General features: G+C 37.7%; 1 protein-coding gene across 1 annotated transcript; it reads right to left on the reverse strand.

Moving 5' to 3' along the window:
• Positions 1-723: 723 nt before the first annotated feature.
• ATXN7L3B (ataxin 7 like 3B) lies at positions 724-4,395 on the reverse strand. The gene has a single exon (XM_044227391.1). The coding sequence runs from the start codon at positions 4,071-4,073 to the stop codon at positions 3,780-3,782; it is 294 nt and encodes a 97-aa protein (XP_044083326.1). The 5' UTR covers positions 4,074-4,395; the 3' UTR covers positions 724-3,779.
• Between the last annotated feature and the right edge of the window lie 7,933 nt (positions 4,396-12,328).

Genomic DNA, 12,328 nt, shown 5'->3' on the forward strand with positions numbered 1-12,328 from the left:
GTAACATCCCTGAAGTATTTATTGTATTGAGATGTTTTTTCTGATGGCCCCATTTCTATGATAATTTTTATTCATCTAAATATTACTTCCAATTTGGGACTATTTCTTTAAACTAGAACATTTAGCAAATAAGTGACTATGAACAGCACTGAACAACACATACAATTACTAAGATAAGTAGGTGCTCCAGCTCTGGATTAGGAATTCAAAGGAATAAAAATTTCTCAGAATTACTCTAAGACAAACTGAAAGATCTAGAGTTGGAGTAAAAGAAAAATGAAAAGTATTGGGAAAAAATGACTTTTAGAAAGGTCAACTCATTTTCTGCTCTGAACCATTCATTTTCTTGGTGTTTTTTTTGTTTTGTTTTGTTTTTTGTGAATCATTTGTTTTTTAAGAGCAAGGATATTAGCCTGAAAAAGTGGTAAAATGTATATAGTATCTTGAGTTCCACTTAAATAGAAATAGCTTTTACAATGGACTTAGCGAAAGGCTTGGATTACATTTATTTTACCACCTATTTTATTTTTCACTGGATGCTGCAGAAAGCTAAAATTTGTAGACTAAATGGAGAAATAAAGTTGGACAAAAGTTCCTCTACTTTGGTAAAACTCCAGGATAAAGTGACTATGATTCAACAGCAATTCAACATTTATTTTACTATGTCAATACCTGAAAAACACTTACAATCTTAAAAGATGAACATACAGAGTCTAAATAAAGTCATTTTTTAAAATTTTATTAGTACTGTTTACCAATGGGGAGATGCAGTTTATTTACACCAGCAGCCATAGGGGCAAGGGGAATACACAGTTAGTTAGCAATCTGTATAGGATGGACTACTTATGCAAAAATAATAATCTCCAAAACAAAGGACAGTGGTGAGCTTCACTACACTTCCCCAATGATCCCAGCATGCGATAATGCCAGGCAATGGCCCCTGGACATGCGGTGGTGGGAACTAATGTATGGAAGAAAAAGCCACAAACCACAAAAATTTGTAAAGAACCCCTTCCCCCTATACACGCACACACACTCAGATACATAATAGAATTACAGGTGATCAATATACTTAATTGAGGAAGGAAGGATAGGAAATTCTGCTGTTAGAGGGAAGATAGGTAGGGAAAGGGAGAGTTCCTAACCACTGTCAACTACATGATAGGGAGCATTCACTCCCCAGAAAATAAACGAGTTAGACTGTCCCCTCAGGGTACCTGTTGGACCTAGCCCACCTCATACCCATGCAGGACAGGCCTAGGGCTACTGCCCTAATAATGGGAGGGCAAAAAAGAAAAACAATAACCAAGAGGGAGGTAATATGAACCAGCGATTTTTCAAAATTACTTTCCACTTCTTCCTCCTCTAACCAAGAGAATGGCCAGAAAGGAAACAATAATGCCATAATCAGAGCTCCCTCTCTGAAGGAAGAGTGGACCATGACCTTACCTTCAGCCTGCTTCCAGGACATTATTTGGCAGCAGGCCAGAGTTTCACTTAAACCCTCCTTTCCCTCTGCATCCCCTCAGAAGGAGATGTCTATAAAGTCAAGGGCAGATAACCCAATGTTGTTTTAGCTCTTACCAAGCTTTAACTTTCTAAAAAGTCAGTGCAGTTCTTGAAGACCAATCTGTAACAATACCTCAACCCTGACCAGGACAATTCTAGGTGAAAATGCAAATAGACAGTCTTGAGGCCTTATCACTATGGTTCCCTTAATTATATATGTAACACAAATCAGCCCATACAGTCCAAAGAGTTCCTTCTGGGATAAGGAAGGATACATGCACAGCAAGGGTTAGAGAAAATAGATCAGGACCCACTACATTAGTCAGCCTTTACTGGTCTGCTTAGGTCCTAAGAGGCAGTATCCAAGTGGAGGTGGGAAGATGTAACTCCTTATGAAATAAGACACTGCAGGAAGGCATCTAGCAAGGCAGTCCCTATAGGAAAATGCTTAGGCATGACACTGCCTTTCATACACAAAAAATTATGTTCTCTTCCCATCTTAATCCTAATAGAGGAACCCACCAGAAAAGTCTTCTCTGGATCTCCTGAAAGAACGAGGGGGAAAAGAACGACAACCCAAGAAAAACTTGAAAGAAGCTATGGACAGGGAAACTGGGCAGGCTTAAGAGGCAGGAGCAACAAGAGAGATGAACTGAAACTAGTCAGTGTGAAAGCAGGATAGCAGGCAGCACCTGGGGTCATGAGCTGCACCAGATAGGCAGTGGAGCAGGGGACAGTAGGAACACCGGGCCAAGCCAGACGGATGAGACTGGGACCCGTACTGGGGCACAGAATGAGGTAAGAAAACATTTCAAATAAAGCAGCACCGTTCCCGCTCACTTTGGGGTTCTCACCCCTCTACACTTCATAAACCCTCAATCAGGGAGTAAAGTGGAGGGTAGTTTTGATATGTGGCTCACATTTCCCATCCTTGCCTATCCCATTCCTGACTTTTGACAACAGAAGGACAGCTCTTGTTGTCAAGAATATCCAAAAGAGACTGAATGGAAGGGGCTGCCCCTCTTGAGGGGCAGAGGTGGTGACAGTCTAGATGTTTACCATAACAGAGCTTTGACTGCCCAAACCAAGAACAGGGGCATTCAATAGGATACTGCAGTCAAATGAGACGACCCAGGCTTGCTCCTTGGCTCCTAGTACTAACCCATTAACATTGAGGGCAGCTGAAAGAGGTCCCCTCTGGGCTCAGCTTTCAACCAGTCTCCTGCCTAGCCATTACGCTTTTCTATAATTCAGGCCTACCCCTGGCATAGGAGGCAGGTACTGACCTGGCATAATGACCAAGTCAGACACATGGACTGGCTAGGTAGCTAGTAACTCAAGAGTAAGAAAATGACTGCCCCACCAAACTGCTGTTCACAGCATAATATATCCAGATATGAATCTTGCAGTTTAAGAGATCGTGCATAGTTGCAGAAGCCCCTGCTACCTCCTCAAGGGATCATAACTAAATCCTCAGCCTGCCTGGATAACCAAGTTGTCCATTTAATAAGCCTATGCCACCGGGTGGGGTGCAAGACAAAGGGCTCTGTTCAGCAAAAGGTTAGCCCTTGTCCCCAAGTCCGTTCAAGTCACTGTACATGCTGGACCTTTGGGAAACTGGTAGCTTTGACCTTTTCTTCTTGTTGGAGGCAGATCACAGAGCTTCCCCTACCAAATTCAGTCGTAATTCTTTTTCTTGGTTTTCCCAAATTGGAACTGTTAATATCCAGATCTCATACCTGACTTTCATCTGTCTTGGAGAAGTCCAAATCAGAGGCTCAGAGATCAGAGGAGCAGTCCCACAGAGGCCCAAACTGTCAGTTATCCAGAAAGCCCTTGACATCAGGCAGAGAGAAAGGCTGAGGAACCAAAGGATTTATACGCTGGGCACACAGCTGCCCACCTGTGCACTGGGGACAGTACAGGGATCTTGTGCACTTCCTGGTGTAGAGATCAACCTGCATGGCACGGAGCACAGGATGCACAGCTCCTCCTGCCCAGGGTTTCAAAGCTGATTCCAGGTAACATACTTATAAAAGGATCCGAATTCCTAAATTCTCCACTTTGGGTGTTTAAAGGCTAGGATGTTCAATGGGAAGTGGGACTTTTGTTTGATTTCTTTCTTTTTTTCTTTTTCTTTCCTTCTTTTTTTTTTTCTTTTTTCTTTTTTTTTTTCCTTTTCTTTTTCTATTTAGATACCTAACTTCTCCAAACCACAGGACCGGTCTATGTTATTGTCCTGGTCACTCTCTGATTCTCTCATGTTGCAGCTACTGGAATTCTGGGGGTGAGCGTTGCAGCTGCTGATCAGGCCCATTCCCGGATTCTCCAGGAAGGGAGCAAAGCGGGAGGCGGCATGCTCCTTTATCTTCCACTGGCTGAATGCCAAAATCCTTCACGCTACCAGTTTCTGCGAACTCCAGGTAGAAGTAGCCACACTTGACTGCCCGGTGCACCTCAAAGCAGAAGCCCAAACAAGAATCCTCTATTAGGTCTACGTATATCTCCTGAGCGATGGCCTCTAGCTTGTTAGTATCCAGGTTAGCCAACGAAATTTCCTCCATTTTAATTTGTAAACGACTGTGGAGAGGGCGCTCGTATTACTCACAGCAGCACCAGCAGCAACACGTCGGGCTCCTCGGGCCGCGCCTAGGCCTAGAGGCCTGTCAGGGCCGCGTCCTCAGGCGGCGGGGGCGGAGGCGTCCGCGGTGCAGAGGCAGAACGGCAGCAGCAGCCAGCGGCGACTGCTCCGGAACCCCAAGTCCTTCAGTTTCTTCTGGCGTCTCCCTGGGACTGGGACTTTGAGCTCGGACTGGCCTGGGACTCGCCGCCAAACGGTCTCCGCGCCTCAGCCCGCAGCCCCGGCCTCTTCCGCTCCCAGGTCCGGGCCTGGCCCCGCCTCCCAACTTCCGCTCCTCAAAACGCCTGCGCAGTCGCTCCGCGCAGACTCCCGGTGCTTAGCCCTCCGCGCAACTTCCTGGGAGTTCTCGCAATTTATGAAAACGGTTGGAAAGAACTAAACGGAGCTGACTTTGATTATCTCTAAAGTAAAAGAATTGCAAGGATGCTATTTTTTTGTTGTTTTACTTGTAAGTTAAAACATTCACTAATGAATTCGGCACACATAATTGATTTCCTTATGAAAATGACGAATAATGCCGTGCACATTTGTGGTATGATCCAAAATACGATTTTAGGAACATTTCTCCGGATACGTTTGAAAATTTGACTTATATGATTGACTTGTAATCATTTATAATACTGCCGCGCTTGTCGTTTAAATCCACTAGATGGTGCAAGGCAACAAATTACAATATAGTTTTCCTTTTAGTCTTTTTTTTTTTTTTTTTAATTAAGAACTAGGCACTAAAGACATAATTCACGTATACTGATCCCATGAACCTAAGGCGTTTATCTCATTTATAAGTCCATTAAGTCATTGTGATCATAAGTAGATCATTTACATCTCGAAAATAATGCAAAGAGAAATTTATACGTACATTTTCTAATAGAGAAGGAGGAAATGTGAAATATGTTAAATATACTAGGACATAAAGGAAGCTTTTCCTAAAATTATGCAGCTTGAATGTGGGACTAGATCCTGTCTACTTGAGTTTAAATCCTAGATCCAATATTTAACAGTTGCCTATTCATCTGAATAAATCTAGTCTCTGTTTCATGGTTAAGATGAAATGATGCTGTAAAAAATCCTCATGTGACAGTGCCTTACATGTAAGCAAGCATTCAGTTAATGTCAGCTGTTTTAATGATATTAGTTATGGACTAGAATATTTTATAATAAAAACACTACAGTATTTCCTTCACTTTTTGCTAATTTTTTGGTCCCTGCCACCACCCATGAAATAGAGTAGCCTCTTGTTTTTAATAATTTATCAAAAAATAGCTGCAAATGAAGAAAGTAAAATGAAAAAAAAGTACATCTCATCCTATAATTTCTTTCACAGAATAAAGAAAAACATAGACATACATATTTCCAGGCAGATACAAATAAGTATTTTCCAATTTTTTTTTTTTGACAGAGAGAGATCACAAGTAGGTGGAGAGGCAGGCAGAGAGAGAGAGAGGAGGAAGCAGGCTCCCCGCTGAGCAGAGAGCCCGATGCGGGACTCGATCCCAGGACCCCGAGATCATGACCTGAGCCGAAGGCAGCGGCTTAACCCACTGAGCCACCCAGGCTCCCCAAGTATTTTCCAATATTTATTATCAGAATACTCTTAATGAGTTTTATAATTCATTCTTATTATCTCTCTGCATATTTTTATGATTAGAGGGTTAAGATTTTTTTTTTTTTAAAGATTTTATTTATTTGAGAGAGAGAGACAGTGAGAGAGAGCATGAGCGAGGAGAAGGTCAGAGAGCGAAGCAGACTCCCCATGGAGCTGGGAGCCCGATGTGGGACTCGATCCCAGGACTCCAGGATCACGCCCTGAGCCGAAGGCAGTCGTCCAACCAACTGCGCCACCCAGGCGTCCCTGATTAGAGGGTTAAGTACCAGTTACACTTATTTGGAGTATGAGCAATTAACCAGTAGTTGTACCCATCCAAATTTTCTTTCTTTCCTTTTTTTTTTTTTTTTTAAAGGATTTTATGTATTTAGGAGAGCGAGCTAACATGAGAGACAGCACAAGTAGGGGTGGGGGGGTGGAGGGGTAGACTGAGAAGGAGAAGCAGAATCCCCATTGAGCAGGGAGCCTGACGCAATGTGAGCCTGGATTCCTGGTCCCTGGGACCATGAACTGAGCTGAAGGAAAATGCTTAACTGATTGAGTCACCCAGGTGCCCTCCTATCCAAGTTTTTTGATTATATATTTTATCACCTTAAAAATCACAAATTGGCAGATACAAAGGATTTTGACAGCCTAGTCTATTTAAGATTCATAATGATAATTTTATATATATACATAGGGCAGAATTTTTCCCCCCACTGGAGTGTTTGTATAATTTATATGTTCTCCATTCAAAAAATTGGTATCATATTTTGACATAAATTGACATATATGGGGGCAGTACCTTTTGTGCTTTAGGCTAAAACTTCTAAATTATCTATAAAAGGTTGATAAGTGATTTCTTGGTTGCTAATTCTTTGAATTTGGAATACATTTTAGATAAGACACAGCATTAGTATCTCTGAAGCATTTTAATGAAAGAAGTGATAGTAACAGCCATAAGTAATGAAAGTAATAGCCATATGATAAGCCATAAAATATAATGATTAAGTGTACAAGCTCTTGAGTCAAACTGCCTCCTACCAATTACTATCTGTGTGGCCTTGCCCTGTCTACTTAACTTCTGTAAATCTGTTTTCCTAATGCAGTGACAGTTCTCATCAGTAGGTTTTTTGTAAGATTTAAACATGACAATGAATATGTACTTCTTCACAAATTATCTAAAAATAGTATATAATACATACTACTGTGTTACATTTAGTTAGGGAAGAAAATACAGATGTAAATAGAATTGCTTCCACTCACTTCTAGCTCACACCTTCTACAAATCAAATTTAAAACAATGCTTCTCAAACCTTAATGTGCATATAAAACATTCAGATATTCTTTTAAAATGCAGATTACAGTTCTTTAGGTCTCAAGTGGGCCTGGGTTTCTGCATTTCTAACATACTTTGATGCTGCTTGTTCATCAAACACTTTGAGTAGCAAGGAATTAAAGGGCTTGATAGTAGACAAGTGTTTTTCATGGTAGTTGGCTCCCATATAATTTGTTCTGGTAAAACTGACATGAGAACCTTTTTTAAAATTTTGACTTTAAAGAATAAGAGATTGTTTCTTGGCGCCTTAAATCCTCTTTATGTTGTGAGAGTTGGAACTGAAATCCTCAGTTTATTTATGAAGAGTCATCAATAAAATTTACTTCAAAATATATACAAGCAGATCATCATATTAATTGAAATTCAAATAATCATGACCTTGGCTAGGTTTAGATTTCCTGTTAATATTTTTTCATATTTACTCTCATGATAGGAACACTATCATGATGTTGAAATTTTGCTTAGATGTTCATCATCACCTTGTTATCTCTCTTCTACTTATTTCATTTTACTAGACTGCCTTACTTATTGAAATGTACTGAAAGTCTTTTGATAAATCAATGCCATGCAAAAAGAAGTTAGAAGGAAACTCCTTAGTTTTATTGCAATTAATAGGGCTCAAGGTATTTAAACCTTTGGAATAAAAATGAGATAAAATAAAATAGATACTGTCAATTAAACCATTTTTTCAATACAAAGCAAGTATTGGGGATTCATAAATAAGTGATCTTCAAAGAATATATACATCATATATGCTTAAAATATTTAGTGTACAAATTAAGGTAAGTATAAGGAATTTAATGTGAAATTTTAATTATCTTTGATTATTTCATTCCCATTCAGTTGTAATATACACACTGACAGATCCGTTCTTTCAAAGAGGAATACCTTTTAAATTATTATCTAGTGGTTTTTACCGAAGACTGAAAATTTTTTTAACAGTCCCACATTTTTTGTGTTCACATAAAATGGAAAAATGAGATAGCAGAGTGCATCAGGAATAGACCTGGGAGCCAAAAGACTTTGGTTGCTGTCCTATTTCTGCCAGTAATTTATCAGGTGACTTTGGGCAAGAAGGTGAATTCTCATTTGTAAAAACAGCAGGACTCATGTTTTCTGAATGTTTCTTTTAAAAACCTGAATTTCCATGAATTGAAGAATCTGAGAAAATAGTTTTCTTCAAGTTAAGGGTCAAGTAAATTCTTATATGTCGGCCTCTAAAGTTCAAATGTTAGCTCCTCAATTGGGTGACTGAGGGTTTTCTTATTACAAAACAATCTGTTCTATCACCCAGGACATCTTGAAGCAACTTTAGGGTTAGGAAAATTACTTGTCTACTGAATATCAACTGGGGGTTGTAATTATCTTCCCAAATATCTGAAGGCGTTATTTGTAGATATTCATTTTTAGTTGGAAATTTTAATTTCTGTAATTACTTGACCCCTATGAAATTCACTTCTACTTTAAAATATTCATTTAAATTTCCCTTGTTTTTCTTTATTTACCCAAGTATTTAAAAAATAAGTGAATAGTAAGTCAGAGAGGGAGGTACCATTTAGCCATATGGTCTTCTTACTTTCATTGGAACATGATTTATGTCAAAAATAAGCTATGTAGTATTATGCTTTCTTGTCAGTAGTTTGCTAAGAAAAATTTATGTGTGTCATAACTCAATAGTAAACACTCACATGTCCCTTCAGGCATGGCCAGCTTGGAGTTTCAAATTCATTCTTTGCTGAAATCTATTTTTCAGGATTTGCATTTAAAAACTGATTATCATGCCTAGAATGAGATACTGAGATGCCACAGTTTGATATTAGATAAGGGTGTCATGCTAAAATTGCAATGTCTAAAATAAATTTACGATTTTAATCTGCCCTACTAAACTGTGAAATCAAGGTGACTGAGTTGATTTTGGCATTTATGACAACTCTGGCTTATCATCTTCTAAAGAGAGAGACACTGTAATCCTGAGCTAACTATAGTTAGTAAGTACTTTAGTATACAAATGAAAATTTTAGTACTCAACATCCATAGTCTTTTTTAAACATTTGCTCTTTCTATATATCAATTGCTCAGAATGAATTTGATCTACAGAAGGGCTCCAGAGGCTCTCTGGAATTATTTCCATATATTTGTATGTATAGAAATATGTTCTAAAAAGCATTTTTTTTTAAAGATTTTATTTATTTATTTGACAGAGAGAGATCACAAGTAGGCAGAGAGGCAGGCAGAGAGAGAGAGGAGGAAGCAGGCTCCCTGCCGAGCAGAGAGCCCGATGCGGGACTCGATCCCAGGACCCTGAGATCATGACCTGAGCCGAAGGCAGCGGCTTAACCCACTGAGCCACCCACAATGCCTTGTAGGTTACAAGCCACTTCATACATTTCATATTCATAAATAGGTTGTAAGCCATATATATGTATTGTTGCTGGACCCTCTCTATGTGAAAGAGTGTACATAGTATACGTTTATCTTATATTTGGACAAAAGACATTCATTCTCTAATATCATCACAATACGATGATCAAATTTAGAATTTTGAGTAGTTTAGGAAATAACTAACACTATCATCTAATATACGATCCATATTAAAATATTGCCAAATGTTTTAATAACGTATTTTTTCAATATTTTTTTCCCCTGGAGCTAATCCAGGATTACATGTTGCATTTACTTGTCGTGTCTATGTAGTCTCTTTTAATTTGAAAATGAAACAATGATGTACATAAGTTCAAAGACATTCAATCTCATTCTAATAAAAATATTTTTAAAGACATGCAATTTCTCTAATGAAAACCTTAATTATGGTAAAGATTTTTCTTAGTAGATCAGGCAAGATGCTTGCTGCAGCAATGTTGCTTGAAAATGAAGATGATTCTGAAGAAAACCCTTCTACTAGAGTAAGTTACAATGCCAACAACTCAGGTTTCTTTTGTATACAAATGCCTTTTGGAACTTCTATTATGTTCATTTTTAAACATATTTGATGACAGTAATATTGATTCCTTTTCCTCTCCTGTTAACCCATGTACTTTAGGAGAGCTTGATCTTGCTAATTCTAGTTTTGCCAAGCACTATAATTTTTAGAAAGTAATCTTCAACGTTTTTTCTTTCTTTTTTTTTTTTTTAAGATTTATTTATTTATTTGAGAGAGTGAGTGAGAGAGAGGACAAGCTGAGGGGGAGAAGCAGAGGGAAAGGAAGACTCCTCTGCTGAGCAGGGAGCCTGATTTAGGGATCAATCCCAGGACCCCAGGATCATGACCTGAGCCAAAGGCAGATGCTTAACTGACTGAACCACCCAGGTGCCCCTAATCCTCAAGGTTTTTATCATGACATGGAAACTGCTGGTTGGACCTGTCCTGGTTGGTAAAACAAGACTTTCATTTGCTAGTACGCATCAGAGTAAACCAGGAACAGCTGAACATAGGATTCGCTGAGAAAAATCCATGGCATTTTTTTTTTTTTTTTTTTTTTTTTACTTAATCAGTCTAACAGAAAGAGGAGGAAACTAAAATAATAAGTTCAGGTCTGATAAAGAAACAAAGGCCAGAGATGTTAAATGAATTGTCCAACTAATTGGTGGCAGAACTAGGATGTCAGAGCTTCTGAGTCCTAATTTTCTCTCTGTTGCCCAATGTCTCCAATATTTACTTTAGTATTGCAAAACCATCAGTAATGACTACTTCCTATAATGCATTTTGTAAAACTGCTTTTAGAGTTGACATTAATATGTATCACATAAAAATCTTACTGCCAATGTAGCATTTACCAATGGCCAAAGACATATGATATAGCTTAAGCACTCTGCTTATCCATAAAGTGCTAAAATATTGATATTAATTATTAATAAAATGAAGCTCCACACTTTTACATGATGTACTCTTTAATTTTTTTAATTTTAATTTTTAATTTAAAAAAATTTTAAAGCTTTAGCTTCAAAAGGAACATTTTTCAGATTAGCAAGCCATACATTCCACAGAGAGATCTTAAACTTAATTTAGAAATGTATTTTGAGAAATTTTTAAGAATTAAATCTTCATATCAAAGTTCTTACTGCCTAAAAAGTATTAGAGATTTTCACCAAATTGGTTTTAAATTCTTCAGTGCAAAATTAAATTTCTTTCAATGTTTCTTGTATTCTTTTTCTATAGTTCCTTGCATTCAAGTTATAAAGAAGTTTTCATGTAATTAATTGAACATACTTCTTGTCTAATTTGATGAATGTCCATTAGGTTTGTTTTTGTTTGTCTTCTCCCATCAAGAGCTGTCTCATATTTTCTTAAGTCAAGCTGTTAAATTGGTGGGTGGGATGCTTTTACTTCTTGTTTACCACAGACAGGCATCTGGCAATTCCCACCAAGTGAGAGATTAATTTTATTGTGAAAATCTTGGTAAATGTAAGCATAAGAACAAATTTAGGCAGTAATGTGAGGGTATCTCTGAATCTTTCACAGATTACATTTTTTAAATTAAAGTAACCTTAGTTTTCCTTTCTGGACTTAACCTCATATGGTATTACCTCTTCTTTTCCTCCATTTATCTGAAACTGCTTTTCAATTTTTCAATTCTCAAAGGAATTTTGACCCTTGATTTGTCCCCATTCTCAGAGATTATTAGTTAACCTTCTAGCATCACTTTTAAAATATGTCCTAAAGCATCATTTTTCCATTATTTTAGCCTAACTTTACCAATTTTCACTCTTTATTAACACTAATATCTACTTTTGCCACCCCCCCTTTTTTTTTTGCCAGTCCTCACTGCTATTAAATTTTTGTCAATCGTGAGTACATCCTTAACATAGCCCTCAGTTTTCTCATTTCCTGACTTGTGTGGTTTATATTTGTTCTAGGTGCCTAGATCTTGTATTTTATAGAAAAATATAAACATAAATAAGTGTACCATCACTGGGATTTAGCGCAATGACACGTACATAAAACATCCTCAATATCTAACACAGCATCATAATCTACTATATACCAAGTTTTAGAATTAAACTTTATTTTTGAGTATCACCAACTACTAGTAAAATTTGTATTCCATAACTTATGTATTTTTTTGAGGACTCCTCAAGGAACAAAGTGAAAATTTAATTATTTGAATTTGAATTCAGTGGACATATCTTTAAATCTAAGCTACATTATAGGATCTTGGTGATCTTACTTTTTCTATATATGAATTTTCTATTTCATCACCAGAAGAACTGTTTCATCAATAATGATCAATTATGTTTAAAAGGCAAGATTAATAAG

The sequence above is a fragment of the Neovison vison genome, chromosome 12 (assembly GCF_020171115.1).
Source record: "Neovison vison isolate M4711 chromosome 12, ASM_NN_V1, whole genome shotgun sequence".
NCBI lineage: Eukaryota > Metazoa > Chordata > Mammalia > Carnivora > Mustelidae > Neogale > Neogale vison.

Coding starts and splice junctions, on each gene's coding strand:
- ATXN7L3B (XM_044227391.1), bottom strand. CDS start 4,073: ATGGAGGAAATTTCGTTGGCTAACCTGGATACTAACAAGCTAGAGGCC.